At 42.6% G+C, this 16,952-nt stretch overlaps 2 protein-coding genes across 2 annotated transcripts in view; one reads left to right on the plus strand and one right to left on the minus strand.

Moving 5' to 3' along the window:
- Window positions 1–8,244, minus strand: part of SPG11 (SPG11 vesicle trafficking associated, spatacsin) — a 48,009-nt gene extending 39,765 nt beyond the window's left edge. Inside the window, exons 1-7 of the mRNA XM_060755410.2 lie at window positions 7,977–8,244; window positions 5,544–5,728; window positions 4,424–4,654; window positions 3,585–3,780; window positions 1,892–2,029; window positions 348–796; window positions 45–190 (exon numbers count right to left, since the gene is read on the minus strand). Coding sequence (XP_060611393.2) covers window positions 45–190; window positions 348–796; window positions 1,892–2,029; window positions 3,585–3,780; window positions 4,424–4,654; window positions 5,544–5,728; window positions 7,977–8,158 — 1,527 coding nt within the window. The 5' untranslated portion in view covers window positions 8,159–8,244. The remainder of the gene's footprint in view (window positions 1–44; window positions 191–347; window positions 797–1,891; window positions 2,030–3,584; window positions 3,781–4,423; window positions 4,655–5,543; window positions 5,729–7,976) is intronic.
- Window positions 8,245–8,335: 91 nt separating this feature from the next.
- CIAO2A (cytosolic iron-sulfur assembly component 2A) lies at window positions 8,336–16,952 on the plus strand. The gene is made up of 5 exons (XM_060755413.2): window positions 8,336–8,569; window positions 12,735–12,899; window positions 13,148–13,197; window positions 14,292–14,337; window positions 16,482–16,952. The coding sequence occupies exons 1-5, from the start codon at window positions 8,431–8,433 to the stop codon at window positions 16,577–16,579; spliced, it is 498 nt and encodes a 165-aa protein (XP_060611396.2). The 5' UTR covers window positions 8,336–8,430; the 3' UTR covers window positions 16,580–16,952.

Below are 16,952 nucleotides of genomic sequence, written 5' to 3' on the forward strand. Positions count from 1 at the left end.
CCCCCTAAAACCAGAAAGCAGTAGAATCTGAAGGTTCAATTTACCTCCAAAGTATGTATAGGAATGGAGCACCTTCCCCATCCATTGAGACGGCAAAGAGAATCCACAGTGCCTGCACTTCCGTGGATTATCAGGCGGTTCAAAAATTCCTCTTGAGTCAAGCCAAACAGAAACAAGGAGAGACCAGGCTCTAAGGAATCAGAGAGAATCAGAGAGAGATGTTCTTCACATCCATGCCACAATGTCAAGATTTCCAATGCTTTGTGGAACTGAAGGAAACATCCTCAAATCACTTTCATGCCATTAAGCTGCAGCCATAGGTTATCAGTGACAAGAAAGATGCTCACCTGAAAGGATGAGGCACAACTGCTCTTCTCTGCTACATTCCACAAAACAGGCATTCTTCCCCACATGAGAATGCACCATCTCCCGAGTCTCCAAATCCCACAGCACAACAGTCAGTCCTTTGCTCGCGCTCGAGATTGTAAACAACGCACTGAAGCCTGTCACCGACTTGCACTCAAGTTCCACCCCATCTTCTGGATCTCCCGAATATATGTTTTTCCACTGTCTATCTCCTTGGCTTCTGGTTGCCGTTCCCTTCCCTCTTGAATCTGAAAGGACGTAAGCAGCATCTTGAAGAAGGGATGTCTCAGAAAGTTCACGAGTTGCATGGTCTGGGTGCTCTGGGTGCAGAAAGGACTGGTACCAAAGCAAGGAACTCTCGGGGAGCAAATAGGGAGAATAGCACCTTTCTGTTTTGTCGCGCAAAGACAACAAATGTGCCTTCCAGGACCTGGGAAAAGAAGGGAGAATTGTACCAATGTTTTAACCAAGGGAACAATACAAACTCTTTCAGGTGTCTGTACTTGATGTAGTTGGGATGCATTAACATAAAGATGCACGAACCAAAAAATCAATAATATCTATCTACTGTTGCACTCCAGGACAGGAATAACCCTCTGACTTTAAAACGCCACACGTTGAGTAGGGGAAAACAATCCTTTTATTGAAGATAAGTAGAAGCAGCAAAGTAAAAAAGCACTTTAAAGGAATAGGTAAATCCAATTAGGTAAGAAGATAAGCAGGAACAAATTAATCAGCAAAGTCCAAAAACTAAGTCCACACTTCTCTAACAAAATCCAAAGAACCAGGAAACGTTGATCCAAGGCATGATCAAGAGACAAAAAGCCAAACCAAGAAACAAGAAATCCTTAAGCATAAATCTTTTAAGCAAGGCTTCATGAAATGAGGACAAGAACTTAGCAGGTTTCTAAATGATGCTTCATCTGGCTACATTTCCCATGCTTGGAACTTTTATCCTTTCGTTAAGCCATTCCAAGCACTCAGGAACTGGTTTCGCTTTCCTTGAGCACCCCTTATCTTTTTCTGGCAGAATGCCGAAGGCGTTGCTCAACCTGTCTGTTTTGACTAATTTCTTCCCATCTATCTATATGCTCATTAGTTCCTGCAGGTGCCAAGTTGTTTTCAAGCCCCAAATCCTGGGAACTCTCTGGGAGCAATTCAGGGAGTAAACCATCATCCCTAAACCCTGTAGGGACATTCTCATAGGAACTTTGAACAGGTGTCTCTGTGTCATTCTCTGCATCAATATCACTGACCAAACCATTGCCATCTTGAACCTCATTTACATTGTTCCCCACATCCAAAGCACCTTGATCCTGAAACACAATCACAGGCTGAACTCCAACATCTATCCTTCTCAAGAGGCAAGCAATATTTTCCCCTACTTTTCTAAAGATACTTTACCCTGCGATGGCACAAACAATAGCTTGGACCAGAGCAGCTAAAATGGCAAACATATAAAGGCCGACTAATTTGCTTCTTCCAGTTTCACTTATTATGCACAATACCCACCCTATCACCTTACCTGTCTGTTCGGAAGGCTTCTTGCACAAATGCCATGCTGTACTCTGAACTTCGGAGGTCATCCTCATCTGTTCCCTCCCACGGCTTTATGGGGCGGCTGTCCGTATTTCTCTTGAAAAGTAAGTGGTCAGGATACTGTCTGTGGGCAGAGTCAGTTATTTCTCATTATTCACCTCTTTGCTGGCACCATCATCATTCAAAAGTGCCATCATTAGCAGAAGTATTAATTTTACTGTCCTCCATTAGAGAGGAACATGCGTTGTAACTTTCACTGTTCAATCTAATCATAATGCAAATAGCTTCTGATGCAAACAGCTAACAGATATCGGCCACTCACAAGACAGTTCCTTCAGCAAAAGCCAGATACTGTATAAGGCAGTACATGATTCTGGATGGTTCTTGGGCACACTCTTAGCATTCCTGAACAAAGTAAATATTTCACTTCATGAAAAACTATCAGAGACTTAGAACCAAGGATTTTCCAGTTCGAGGTGGGCAACCCTTATTTATTTTTTTAGGAAGCAGCATTGGCCCACAGGAAAACTCAGTCAGGGCTGCCAGCAATGTTGGGCAGTGCCAGGCCAGTAGGAAAGGTGGCAGTATTGCATAGCTATTTCTTGCTGGGCAACTGCAGCCCTTTCCTGCACAAATCCAAGGGGGACAGTCTGGACGCTCCACAAAATATAGAGACTATCTATATTTATATATTTATATAAATAAAAAATGTAATGCTCGTTTGTGGGATTAACATAACTCAAAACCACTGGACGAATTGCCGCCAAATTTGGCCACAAGATACCTACTAACCCAAGGAGTGATCATCACTTAAAAAATTGATTTTGTCATTTGGGAGTTGCAGTTACTGGGATTTATAGTTCACCTGCAATCAAAGAGCATTCTGAACTCCACCAATGATGGAATTGAACCAAATGTGGCATACAGGACTCCCATGACCAACAGAAAACATTAGAAGGGTTTGGTGGGCATTGACCTTGAGTTTGGGAGTTGTAGTTCACCTACATCCAGAGAGCACTGTGGACTCAAACAATGATGGATCTAGAACAAACTTTGCATGAATATTCCATATGCCTAAATATGAATGCAGATGGAGTTTGGGGGAAATAGACCTTGACATTTGGGAGTTGTCGTTTACTGGGATTTATAGTTCACCTACAATCAAAGAACATTCTGAACCCCACGAACGACAGAATTGGGGCAAACTTCCTACACCGAAGCCACATGACCAACAGAAAATACTTAAGGCCATCCAGTCCAACTCACTTCACCAGGGCAAGAAAACATAATCAAAGTCCTCCTGACAAAGAGCCACCCAGCCATAGATAGGGATATATGATTCACACACAGAGATATAGTATCATAGATTTGAAAGGGACCCCTAAAGAAGGAAAATTATATGTCATATATTCCAGAGTAGGCAAACTAGACAATCTCCACATTAACACTGGCAAAGAAACAATAAGAAATACTGTTTCCCCACAAGCATAAAGAAATCACATATATTAGAAACCAACACTTTTTCATTACTTTATTTTCCAGATCACCAGACTGGGCCACAGCAATGTTTGGCAGGGGACGGCTAGTATCTATATAAATATAGAGATTATTATATTGAGCGCAGCATGAAATCCAGGTTATGATCCCATGTGGCACTTGAGTCACATAGTTCAGCCTACCTGAAGTATAAATTGAGGTCAATAGATGCAACAGAATTGCAGCAACTGGCAATCACAGCAACACTAAGATCATGAGATACATTTAACCGGATAAGCGGAGGCAGTGTGTCTGTACTCTTCTCCTCTTGCCCTTCTGATAGATAAAGGGAGATATCGACATAGGCCAGGTACGTCCCATCCGTAGCATCAAATAAATCTTTGTAGCCATGTCAAAGAAAGACACTAACTCAAATATGTAATAGGCATGCATATACTGTATTGTTTTAGGCATTATAAAGCACTTTGGGTTTTATTTTAAAGAGAAATAGTGGGATAAAAATAAATATAATAAAAATAAATGACAAGTATATAAATAATAAATTACCAAATAATAAATATTTAAGCATCCTCCCCTCCACTTTGCTGTTTCCAATTAAAGCATGAGTGAGAAATATTTCCAAATAAGTATTGTTATACCCAAGGGCTGCACAGGGTTGGGTGGGCATCTCCTTTGGGAAGTTTTAGTCATGTATTTCTATATGGCTGAGAGTTAAAAGTGGGAAAGAACCGCAAGGACCATTTAAGTCTATGATTCGGCCTCCAACCCACTTACTTTTACACATTCCTTTGAAATCTAGCCTCCCCACCACAAATAGCTGAGATAAGGAAAATGTTATCTGCACTCCTTTAATCACTGGTCAGATGTCTACTTTATCAGGAATGACCACAGAGAGGGTTTCCATGCAGAGCTAATAATGAAACGAGGAAGAAAAAATAACCAGTAGGTTTTAACAAAGGAAGGACTAAGTCAGAGAGAAAACACTTTGCCTAGACTGCTAGCCACCAGCTTCAAAGGATACAGATCCAACCGGACTTGTCTAACAAGAAGAGAATGCCTCTGCAAAGGGTCACATCTACTATTCTCTCTGATGTTTGTGGTGACAGATCGAGAGCAAAGCAGTCCTTCAGGGTTATGGCCTCTGGTTCTCCCGCAGGAAAAGAAAGGCGCGAGAGAATAACGTTGTTGAGCAACACTAAAGCTGTGCAATTTTCAAATGACAGCAGCCTCAATGAGGAGAGCGAAGAGAAACCTGTATGATTATGACAAATGGCATATTTTAATGATCTCAGGGGGAACAACAAAGTGCACAGAGACAATAGGTTTTACTTTTTGTGAAGGATAAATGCACACATCAAGGCACACCTCATTCCTGGATATGTCATTGGACACATATTCAGAAGAATGGAAACTGTTTTATCAATACATATCGAAAGGAAATACCTTCTGTACAGATCTGGAGACATAAAATATTGGGATATTCACTTGTAAACATTAAAACAAACAAAAGTGAGCAACTTGATGGACAAAGTGGAACAAAACACGTTGAATGTATAAAGAAAACGACAAAAGAGAAGCTGGAAATTCATGTTTAAAACTAATTTCTATATATATTGGTAGTTTTAGAGTTACAGGTAGAAATGTATTTATTTATTTATTTCATATACTTGTATATGAAATAATAAATAAATAAATAAATTTCTCACTAAGTCAGACACAAAACACTTTGTATTGACTGCTGGCCACCAGTTTCAGACACACAGCATCAAAGGCAATCATTGTCAAAGTATGTCTATGTTTATAATAAATAACAATAAACTTTATTTATACCCCACCACCATCTCCCAAAGGGACTCAGGGAGGATCACAAAGCACTAAAAGGCATGAACACGCAAAAGACAAAAATTGCAGAAACAATAACATGAAACAATAGCAGCCAACATAAATATCTCCCTACACAAAGCACCCTGGTTAAAATCAATAAAATACAGCAATAGCTGCAGGTAGAAAACAACAGTAATCTATCTCAGTCATGTAAAGTGGTGAAATCTATGGGTACTTATGTACTTATAAGTATTGTTGCTTTTCTTTTTGTGTGCTTCTTATTGTCAAAATTTTAATGAAAAATATTGGCGACTCACTCTTATCCTTAGAAGCAACCAGCGTCTTCAGTCTGTCTTTGGGAAGACTTTCCCAGAGTGCGGCTTCACACTTTCCAGCCTCCAGAGTCACTTCATATACGAAGAGGTCGTGGCTCTTGCTGAGAGCAAGCAGCCTGGGTCCCTCCGCTGTGGGATCCTCCTCTTCAACACTCTCCCACAGAAAGCTGAAATGACAACATTTTCAGAGATGGGACCTTTCATTCCAGTTCTTTTTAGAACTTCTAAGTAGAGCTTTTAAAGAGGCAATGGAAATGAAGGCCCCAGAACAAACTGCTTTTTGCCCAGATCCCAGCCTGGACATCATTCCACAGATATATAAAGCTCACTTGTCTAGTTTCCAACAAACTTCACAACCTCTGAGGATGCCTGCCATAGATGTGGGCAAAACATCAGGAGAGAACGCTTCTGGAACATCACAAGACAGCAAAAACCCAAAGCTGCTGCTGCTGTTATATATTTGGTCTTCTTTTGTGGCCAAGAGACACAGGCAGTGACTGAAGGTCCAAAACTTCAGATTTGGGTATTATTATTATTATTATTGTTATTATTATATATTTGGTCTTCTTTTGTGGCCAAGAGACACAGGCAGTGACTGAAGGTCCCAAACTTCAGATTTGGGTATTATTATTATTATTATTATTATTATTATATATTTGGTCTTCTTTTGTGGCCAAGAGACACAGGCAGTGACTGAAGGTCCCAAACTTCAGATTTGGGTATTATTATTATTATTATTATTATTATTATTATTATATATTTGGTCTTCTTTTGTGGCCAAGAGATACAGGCAGTGACTGAAGGTCCAAAACTTCAGATTTGAATATTATTATTATATTTGGTCTTCTTTTGTGGCCAACAGATACAGGCAGTGACTCAAGGTCCAAAACTTCAGATTTGGGTATTATTATTATTATTATTATTATTATATTTGGTCTTCTTTTGTGGCCAAGAGACACAGGCAGTGACTCAAGGTCCAAAACTTCAGATTTGGAGGCAGTGACTCAAGGTCCAAAACTTCAGATTTTAGCATTATTATTATTATTATTATTATTATTATTATTATATTTGGTCTTCTTTTGTGGCCAAGAGATACAGGCAGTGACTGAAGGTCCAAAACTTCAGATTTGGAGGCAGTGACTCAAGGTCCAAAACTTCAGATTTTAGCATTATTATTATTATTATTAGGTGCAAAGATTACGGCAGATGCAGACTGTGGCCAGGAAATCAGAAGACGCTTACTTCTTGGGAGGAGAGCAATGTCCGGTCTCGATAAAATAGTGAAGAGTAGAGACATCACACTGGCAACAAAGATCCGCATAGTCAAAGCCATGGTATTCCCTGTAGTAACCTACGGATGTGAGAGCTGGACCTTAGGGAAGGCTGAGCAAAGGAAGATAAGATGCTTTTGAGCTGTGGTGTTGGAGGAAAGTGCTGGGAGTGCCTTGGACTGCGAGAAGATCCAACCAGTCCATCCTCCAGGAAATAAAGCCCGGCTGCTCATTGGAGGGAAGGATACTAGAGACAAAGTTGAAGTACTTTGGCCACATCATGAGGAGACAGCAAAGCCTAGAGAAGACAATTATGCTGGGGAAAGTGGAAGGTAAAAGGAAGAGGGGCCGACCAAGGACAAGATGGATGGATGGCATCCTTGAAGTGACTGGACTGACCTTGAAGGAGCTGGGGGTGGTGACGGCTGACAGGGAGCTCTGACGTGGGCTGGTCCCTGAGGTCACGAAGAGTCAGAGACGACTGAACGAATGAACAACAACAACAACAATTATTATTATTATTATTATATTTGGTCTTCTTTTGTGGCCAAGAGACACAGGCAGTGACTGAAGGTCCAAAACTTCAGATTTGGGTGGCACAGTGGTTTAAAGCACTGAGCTGCTGAGCTTGTGGATTGAAAGGTTGCAGGTTCTATTCCGGGGAGCGGCGTGAGCTTCCGCTGTCAGCCCTAGCTTCTGCCAACCTAGCAGTTCGAAAACATGCAAATGTGAGTAGATCAATAGGTACCGCTCCGGCGGGAAGGTAACGGCGCTCCATGCAGTCATGCCGGCCACATGAGCTTGGAGGTGTCTACAGACAACGCTGGCTCTTCGGCTTAGAAATGGAGATGAGCACCACACCCTAGAGTCAGACATGACTGGACTTAACGTCAGGGGACTACCTTTACCTTTACCTTATTATTATTATTATTATTATTATTATTATTATATATTTGGTCTTCTTTTGTGGCCAAGAGATACAGGCAGTGACTGAAGATCCAAAACTTCAGATTTGGGTTTTCTGACATGATCAACATCACATTTGTGGATGGTGAATGATGTGTCAAACCACGTTCTTTCTAGGCTCATTACACTATGTAACATGATCCTTGTTCCTGAGTTATAACTGTGCAATGAGGCTTACTCTTCCCAGCGGCCTGGCAGCCGTGAGGGCAGCTCCTCGGCCTCCACACCGGACACAAGCAGCCCCGTCTCCGCCACGCTCGCCAGCACTCCTCGGGCTCCTCGGCTCAGCTTCGCCCGGCTCCTCTTCTCAGCCGGAAAGTCCCGGAAAGGAAGCAGCAGCACCTGCAACGGGGCCGCCATCCCACTTTGTTTTCCTTCCCTGAAGGAATAGTCCTTTTTTTCAAGAACCGGAAGCCGCCATCTTGGAAAAGGTGCCTCTTCCGGTTCCCGAGAGAAGTGGAAAAAAACTCCCTCTCCCGTCATGCCTCGCGCGGGGATTCCGCCTAGGATGAAGGGCGGGAGCGTCGCGGGCGTCGCCGGGAAATGTAGTTTAAAGCTCTTTTGGGGCTTTCCTGAGGCCTTCCTGAGGCAGATGGAGCCTCCGGAGCGGGTGAAGGGCAGTGGAGGGCGGGATGTTGTCGCTGGGGCTGCTGTGGAGGGCGCTGGCGGGCGGAGGCCATGAGGAGAAGAGGAAGGAGAAGGAGGACAAGGAGAAGCCCCTGCGGAGCCGAGCCAAGGCCATGGAGCAGGAGCGGGCACTCGAAGTCTACGGTCAGTGGCTCTATCTCAGGGATTAAGCAAATTTAGGCCCTCCAGGGGCTTTGGACTCCAACTCCCACCATTCCTAACAGCCTCAGGCCCTTTCCTTTTCCCCCTCAGCCGCTTAAGCGGCTGAGGGGGAAAAGGAAGGGGCCTGAGGCTGTTAGGAATGGTGGGAGTTGGAGTCCAAAGCCCCTGGAGGGCCTAAGTTTGCCCATGCCTGCTCTATCTACACTACCCTATATCCTAGAATCTGATCCCATATTATCTGCTTTGAACTGGATTATTGTTGGAATCCAACCCCACATTGCCCAAGTCAGCAGTCCTCAGTGAGGAACAGTTAGTTAGCATTAGAATTGGCTAAAGGAATCCTACTGCAGCCAGGAAATCAGAAAGGCACACCGCAACACCAATCCTAATTGACTTGACTCTCTCATCAGAAGGAATCCCACTGGAGCATCGCAGCACGCCCAAATACCTTGGAGTCACTCTGGACCGTGCTCTGACCTACAAGAAGCACTGCCTGAATATCAAGCAAAAAGTGGGTGCTAGAAACAATATCATACGAAAGCTGACTGGCACAACCTGAGGATCACAACCAGACACTGTGAAGACATCTGCCCTCACGCTATGCTACTCTGCTGCTGAGTATGCATGCCCAGTGTGGAACACATCTCACCACGCTAAAACAGGGGATGTGGCTCTTAATGAGACATGCCGCAATATCACGGGGTGTCTGCGCCCTACACCATTGGAGAAATTACACTGTTTATCCGGTATTACACCACCTGACATCCGGTGGGAAGTAGCAACCAATAGTGAAAGGACCAAGGCAGTGACATCTCCAGCCCACCCCCTGTTTGGGTATCAGTCAGCACATCAACGACTTAAATCTAGAAATAGTTTTCTAAGATCTACAGAGACACTCGCTGGAACACCTCAGCAAGCGAGAGTCCAAAAGTGGCAGGCTCAAACCCAGAACCTCAATCAATGGCTAATACCAAATGAGAGACTCACCCCTGGGCACACAGAAAACTGGCCGACTTGGAAGGCACTGAACAGACTGCGCTCTGGCACCACGAGATGCAAAGCCAACCTTAAGAAATGGGGCTATAAAGTGGAATCCACAGCATGCGAGTGTGGAGAAGAGCAAACCACAGACCACCTGCTGCAATGCAACCTGAGCCCAGCCACATGCACAGTGGAGGACCTTCTTGCAGCAACACCAGAGGCACTCTAAGTGGCCAGCTACTGGTCAAAGGACATTTAATCAACTACCAAGCTTGCAAACTTTGTGTTCTGTTTTTTTGTTTGTTAAAAAATGCAATGCAACTGTTTTGTCTGCTCCTGACATGATAAATAAATATCTCATCAGCCAAAAGTGGTCCCACACTTCCCACTGAAATACTTTCAAGTTTATGTTATTTACAATTGTTCCCCGTTTTAAATATTGTATTCTTTCATGTTTTTTAGCACTACAAATATTTATTTATTTACAGTATTTATATTCTGCCCTCCTCACCCTGCAGGGGACTCAGGGTGGATTACAATGTACATATACATGGGAACATTCAATGCCATAGACATACAACATATATTGACAGACACACAGAGGGTGTTTAACATTTCAACTTTTTCATGAGGGGATTCATAGAATCATAGAATCAAAGAGTTGGAAGAGACCTCATGGGCCATCCAGTCCAACCCCCTGCCAAGAAGCAGGAATATTGCATTCAAATCACCCCTGACAGATGGCCATCCAGCCTCTGCTTAAAAGCTTCCAAAGAAGGAGCCTCCACCACACTCCGGGGCAGAGAGTTCCACTGCTGAACGACTCTCACAGTCAGGAAGTTCTTCCTAATGTTCAGATGGAATCTCCTCTCTTGTAGTTTGAAGCTATTGTTCCGCGTCCTCCCTCCTCCCTGTGGCTTCCTCTCACATATTTATACATATTACACATATTTATTCTGGCCACCAGGGGAGCTGTTGCTTCACCGTCCATTTGTCACACCGATGAAGTACTTCCTCATTCGTTGCAGGCTTGCTGGAGATTTTTATGGCATCATAAATTACTTAAATTAGTCTCCCCTCGTGGGTGGTACCTAAATTTCCTTCTTGACAGATGCAACTGTCTTTTGGACTGCAAAGGTTGACAGCAAGCTACACAAATTGGTCGGACACTCACTCCGACCCAGGCTGGGTTCGAACTCATGACCTTTTGGTCAGTAGTGATCTTAATGCACCTGACTCCCAACCAGCTGCGCCACAGTCCCGGTGTAACAATGTAACACAATTTTTGTTCCTGGGCTATAAATGTCATTTCCTTATTGGTTCAATCCTACAAAACATAGAAAAATGTTTGTTTATTTATTTATTTACAACATTTATATCCCGCGCTTCTCACACCGAAGGGGACTCAAAGCGGCTTAGAAGATATATACACACAATATATATACATAAAATATATTACGTATATTATTAGCATAGTACAGTATCAGTATTATATATTACTATATTGTACTATACCATTATATGGTAATATTATTAGTAATATTACATATAATATAAAATATATAATTATAATATTATATTATTATTAGTATTGTATTGTATTGTTATTACTAATAATATTACAATATAATGGTATAATGCAATATACTATTATTTAATACTGATATTGTACTATGATAATATAATATAGTGTGTGTGTGTATCTTGTAAGCCGCTCTGAGTCCCCTTCGGGGTGAGAAGGGCGGCATATAAATGTCGTAAATAAATAAATAAAATAAATAAGTATCTCATAGAGTCTCAGCCAATTCAACCTAATTTGTGGCAGCCCCAAAAATGAGGTTCCTGAAGTAGAACAATTACTTTCAAAGTCAGGACCGCACAATTAAATAGGAAACAACACTTTCAAACCAAGAACAGAACATTTTTCAGCAAAAGTATGATAGCTGGGACTCAATGCTGGTTGCGTGACACGGATCTGAATTAGAGAAGTGAAGATGTTACATATTTGAATGTGTTTGCATATGATATCTGGATAGCCTCAAGTACTATGCTTGCCTGTTTGTTGTCCCCTCTCCTCCCGGCAAACTATCTTGCCATGACTCTGTCGCAAGTGTGTCTCTTACTTGCTACGCTGTCTTGGCATTGGGTCTCAGCTATCATACTTTTGCGCATTTTTCAAATGTTTTTACACAGTGTAAGATATTTGCAGTGAGCAGAGGAATTTGTTCATGTTTTTTGCAAACTATAGTCCAGCCCCCCAACAGTCTGAGGGACTGCAAGCCGACCCTCAGCTTAAAAAGTTTGAGGAACCCTGTTTTAAGGGGACAATGCAGAGGGTGCATGCTTTGCTGTTGCATTGGTTGCACAATGTGCTCTGGGTTGTGCAAACTTTGCAGTTCCCTAGCAAGGTTGTGTTGCACAACCGGGGCTCAGCCTCTTGGTTTGTTAGATTATATTAGAGCCGTGGCATTCGAAAGAACACTCTTCTCCTGAAACAGGCATCCACATCTATTATTGTTATTAAAGGCAGTACCCAAGTTACAGACAAGATTGGTTCTGTAGGCTTGTTCTTAAGTTGAATTTGCATATAAATCAGAACAAGTGCATTTTAAGTTCGATCCAGATAGATAGATGTTAGCTTTTGATATTATGGGGAAGGGTTAAAACCCTTGTGGTGTTTGTCCCTGTGATAATTGGATCTTGAAAAAAAATGGCTTGGTGTGGAAACAAGGATTGGAGAGAAAGCTTCAGTGGAGCTTTCTTTCCAAAGGAAGCCAATTTCAACATTCACACTTGCCTCAAGCAGACAACAATTATTTTTCCTACGCTGGACATTCCACAGATATATAAGCCTCACTTGCCTAGTTTCCAACAAACCTCACAACGTCTGAGGATGCCTGCCAGAGATGTGGGCAAAACATCAGAAGAGAATGCTTCTGGAACATGGCCATATAGGCCGGAAAACTCACAGCAACCCAGTCCCAAGGAGTGCTGTTTTTGCAGTGATGCTGAGGCACTGCAGCACAGAAAAGCAAACCCATGTGATGTGGAACCAGGTTGTGAAGAATTCAGGTTTGATCCTCCCAGTAGTTTTACAGCTGCATAGAATCGAGCTGGACTTTCCTCTTATAATCAAATAATTGTGATGTCTTTGTACCTGTTGTAGATATAATTCGAACCATCCGGGACCCTGAAAAGCCTAACACTTTAGAAGAACTAGACGTGGTGACAGAAAGCTGCGTTGAAGTACATGAAACCAGCGAAGATGAATATTTAGTTACTATCAGGTTTACGCCAACTGTACCTCATTGCTCTTTGGCCACTCTCATTGGTAAGGTCTTTGTGTGTTTATGTCTGTATTTTTCTGCTGCTTGGTTCAGAATTTAGACACTGTATTCCATAAAGAAAAATAAACCTTAGAAGGGATGCAAGTAGCAAACTATGTTTAAAAACACATTCTGTTTGCCATGTTTACAAACCAAATGTGTTAACAGGCTATTCAAGACTGCTTGCCAGCAGGTGTTTCAGTAAAGAGATGTATGTAGAAAGAAAACTGAAATATTTTTTGTTAAAATATAGGGCTGTGTTTGAGGATCAAGCTTCAGAGATGTTTACCTTTTAAACACAAGGTATGTCATTTGTACACTTCTTTTCTATATCTGAAACATACTGTATAATGAAATCCAAAGGCCAGTGGGTTAGTAAATCACAAAGGGAGAACCTGCTTCCCCAAATGTGTTAGTTACAACCAGAATTGGCTTTCTGAAGACACAATTATTGTTGGGCGAGTGTTGGGCGAGTGGATGAGGAGGGTATTTTGTTAATAATACCCTCCTCATAAACGTACAGCAGAGTATCTTACTAGCAGCAGCATGACCCAGCACCAGTAGCTCAAAGTGATAAAAGGAACAAAACACACACAGCAATGTTATCTCTTTCTTAGGAGGCTTTTCTTTATAGCAAAATAATATGGTTTCCATAACACAAGTAAAGTTCATTATACTTCCTTCTTTGCTTTCACGCTGGACTTCTTTTTCATGCAGATAAATAGCTTTCACTCCCACAGTCTCTTCTCACACCGAAGTTACACAGGAGCTTTGCACAGGAGCTTTTTACACACAGCAGCCTTCACACGCGATGGCCTTCAAACTGGGGCTTCTCTCACCGAAGCTTCTCACAGCAGGCCTTCTCATACTGGGGCCTACTAACACTGAGGCCTTTCTCACACACTGAGGGCTCTCTCAGACTGAGGGCTTTCTCCCATTGAGGTGAACGAACACTGAGGCCTTCTCATACTGAGGCCTGTTAACACACTGAGACCCGTCTCCTACAGAGACCTCACAGACTGAGGGTTACCAAGCTACAGGCACACCTGCTTATATTGAACTGTAGCTTTTGCGGAGTCATTGCATCCATTTAACCCTTTCAGTGCTTGACTCACATTTTTGTAATTAAAAATACGTAGTTAATTTTTAATATTTCTGACAATTATTACTTGTGTGACTTCAGAGACTCACAAAAATTGCCAAACTTTGAATGTACTCATAGAAGCCCAAGAGAAGAAAGACATTGAAAGGATCTTCATGTCATGACCATATTGGAGACTTATGGGGCTTCCCGGTGTTTAGTTGGCATCACAAATAGCCATCCTTGTAGTGGTGTGTATTCTGTTGTGATGTGGGAAAGAAATATATCTAAGGGGACAATTTTGTGTCTCGTTTAGCTAGAAATCTTCATATCTGAGGGAGCACATTCCATCGAGGAGGACAGTAAGTATGTCTCCAGGTTATTCTCTCACACAAAGGTGTGTTTCCTCGTGCGGCGGATGCGGGAGGGTGGTTTTCTCCAAGGACAGTACCAGGTGCAAATGGGAGTGTACTTCATTTTGTGGACTTGTGACACATTGAGGACATGAAGAAGTTAAGTCACTGCAACTGCAAAAAACTGTCTTGGAAAACAGTTCATAATCTCTGTCCTTGGAAAGCTGAGGCTGAGGAGCCTGTATTTTCTGAGTTTGCAAATGTGTGGCAGGGGCAGCATGGCAGTGTTTGTTGTTTCATTCCTTTGGTGTAAGAAATAGAGAACACTGGGTCATTTTTAAAATGGGTTTTAAGGGGCTAGACCGGAAGCCTTCCACCTTTCCCCTTGTTGCATGGGAAAAGTTCAGAGTTACTGCATGGGAGGCAGTTTTCTAATTTAGACTGGTTTAAGGATGTCCATTATGGGAGGCAGGCAGGCCTGTGAGATCTAGCATTTTGAGCCAAGTCAGAAGTGACAGCAAGGAAGAAGACATCATGAAAGCTAAGCTTGAAGGAAGACATTGGCTCCTGTGTTCCTAACTGTTGGAATTATTATTTTCATCTCAGCATTGTGTTTGTGCCACATTTTATTGTACTTTAAAGAAGCATTAGGCCTAGGCTTATAATTTTTCCTTCCTGACAGATACTAAAACATGGGGTGGGGAATTGCAACTAGCTGGTTCCTTAAACACACATTTCAATGGAACATGTACCACCACCAGCTTTTTTTGTTCCAGACTAATCTATATGGGGGCATACAAATATATTTCTGTCGGTAATCTTTCTATGTATCTGTACTACCTTAGGTATCCGGTGTTGCTCAGGTTTGCATTTGTATTTTAAGGGTCTTTATTAGTAAAAAAAAAATAGTAGTTAGTCTTATGATTGAATAGATGGCTCTATCACCAGAGTGAAACACAAGCAGGACTTTCTCTGTCCCTCAGGGAGCCAGCTGTTATCCCAAGGGTCACTGGAGAGTTGCAGGAAAAAGCCAGCTGTTACCTCAAACGGTCGCCCGGGAGCCATGGGAAAAACCCAGCTCTTACAGCAAGAGATCACTAGAGCAGTGGCTCCCAACCTGTGGTCTGTGGACCAACAGCAGTCCACAAAACTAAAATATAGTCGGCTGCCTCACTGTTACTGCACCGTTGCTACGAGAGCAACTGGTCTCGCAAAACCCTCTTATAGTGCCGAGGATTATTAAATATGGTTTTCTGTGGGCAAGCAGATGGCAGCTACTGGATGACATATGTTCTGTATCAGAAACTAGAGCTGATGTGGTCTATCCAATGCAGTTTTCTGAATCAGCACCCCAAATAACCAAACCAAATCTAAAGTTGACCAAAAACTGATTCGTAACCCTTTTGGTACTAATGTTGGAGAGTGCTCCCTGATCAAGTGGTTCCTGGTCAAAAAAAGATTGGGAACCACTGCACTAGAGGATTATGGGAAATAGCCAGATGTGACCCCAAGAGGGCCCCGGAGGGTTGTGGAACAGAGCCAGCTGTTATCCAAAGGGATCACTAGAGGGCCGTGGGAAAGAGCCAGCTGTTATCTGTTATTTCAGACAGTAGATGGGGGGGGGGGGGGAACCAAGCTGTTCCCGCAAGGGGTCACTAGAGGATTGTGGGAAATAAACAGCTGTGATTCGGAGAAGCTTCTAGAACAGTGGTTCTCAACCTGTTTTGGCCTTCAACTCCCAGAAATCCTAACAGCTGGTAAACTGGCTGAGATATCTGGGAATTGTAGGTCAAAACACTTGAGAACCACTGCTCTAGAGGAAGGCCTGCACAGCTTGTGGCTTTCCTGGTGTTTGGACTTCAGATCCCAGAATTCCTGACTATTAAACAATCTAGGATTTCTGGGAGTTAGAGTCCCAAACACCTGGAGGGCCACAGATTATGCAGGCTTGCTGTAGAGGGCAGCCATAGAGCCCTAAATCAGCCAGGTGTGCTTACTCTCCGAGGGACAGAGAAAGTACTGCTTTGTGTTTATATTCGGTGATAGAATCAGCTACAATTACAAAATGCAAATCTGGACAACGCTGGGGACCTAAGCTGGTTATGAATAAAAGCCTTCTTTTTTGTTTTTCATTCCTTTCCTGCATACTGCAGTCAACAAGCAAATTAATGATAAGGAGAGAGTGGCAGCTGCCATGGAGAACCCCAACCTGCGGGAGATTGTGGAACAGTGCGTCCTGGAACCGGACTAGCTCCCATGATGGCCACTGACAAGGGACTTTGCTGGCACATGGGTGTTAATATCTTTGTAAAAAAAAAAAAGATGGAGGCCTTGGATTTAATATTGGAGAGTACTTTTTACCTCTGCATATTTTTAAAGAATCATTTTATAAAAAACCATTTTAATTATAAGAGAGAGCGAGAGAGCAGTGTGTTGCTCAATCTTAAGTGAACTGCAAATGATTGTGGGAAATTCACAGTCCTTACTGAAAATCGATCTGTTGTCGCCTCATGTATATAGGCATCGCTGTTTTAAAAACTTGATTGTGAGTTAATTTTTCCTCTTGTGGGATGTATTTGGACAGCAGCAATGTGAAAGATGAATAAAATACTGATTTCCTCAAA

Source organism: Anolis sagrei, chromosome 9 (genome assembly GCF_037176765.1).
Source record: "Anolis sagrei isolate rAnoSag1 chromosome 9, rAnoSag1.mat, whole genome shotgun sequence".
NCBI lineage: Eukaryota > Metazoa > Chordata > Lepidosauria > Squamata > Dactyloidae > Anolis > Anolis sagrei.

Excerpts from the sequence above, each read along its gene's own strand:
- CIAO2A (XM_060755413.2), top strand. The coding sequence starts at position 8,431 with ATGTTGTCGCTGGGGCTGCTGTGGAGGGCGCTGGCGGGCGGAGGCCAT. Across the intron at positions 12,900-13,147 it reads CTCTTTGGCCACTCTCATTG|GGCTGTGTTTGAGGATCAAG; the intron begins GTAAGGTCTTTG and ends GTTAAAATATAG. Across the intron at positions 14,338-16,481 it reads ACATTCCATCGAGGAGGACA|TCAACAAGCAAATTAATGAT; the intron begins GTAAGTATGTCT and ends TGCATACTGCAG.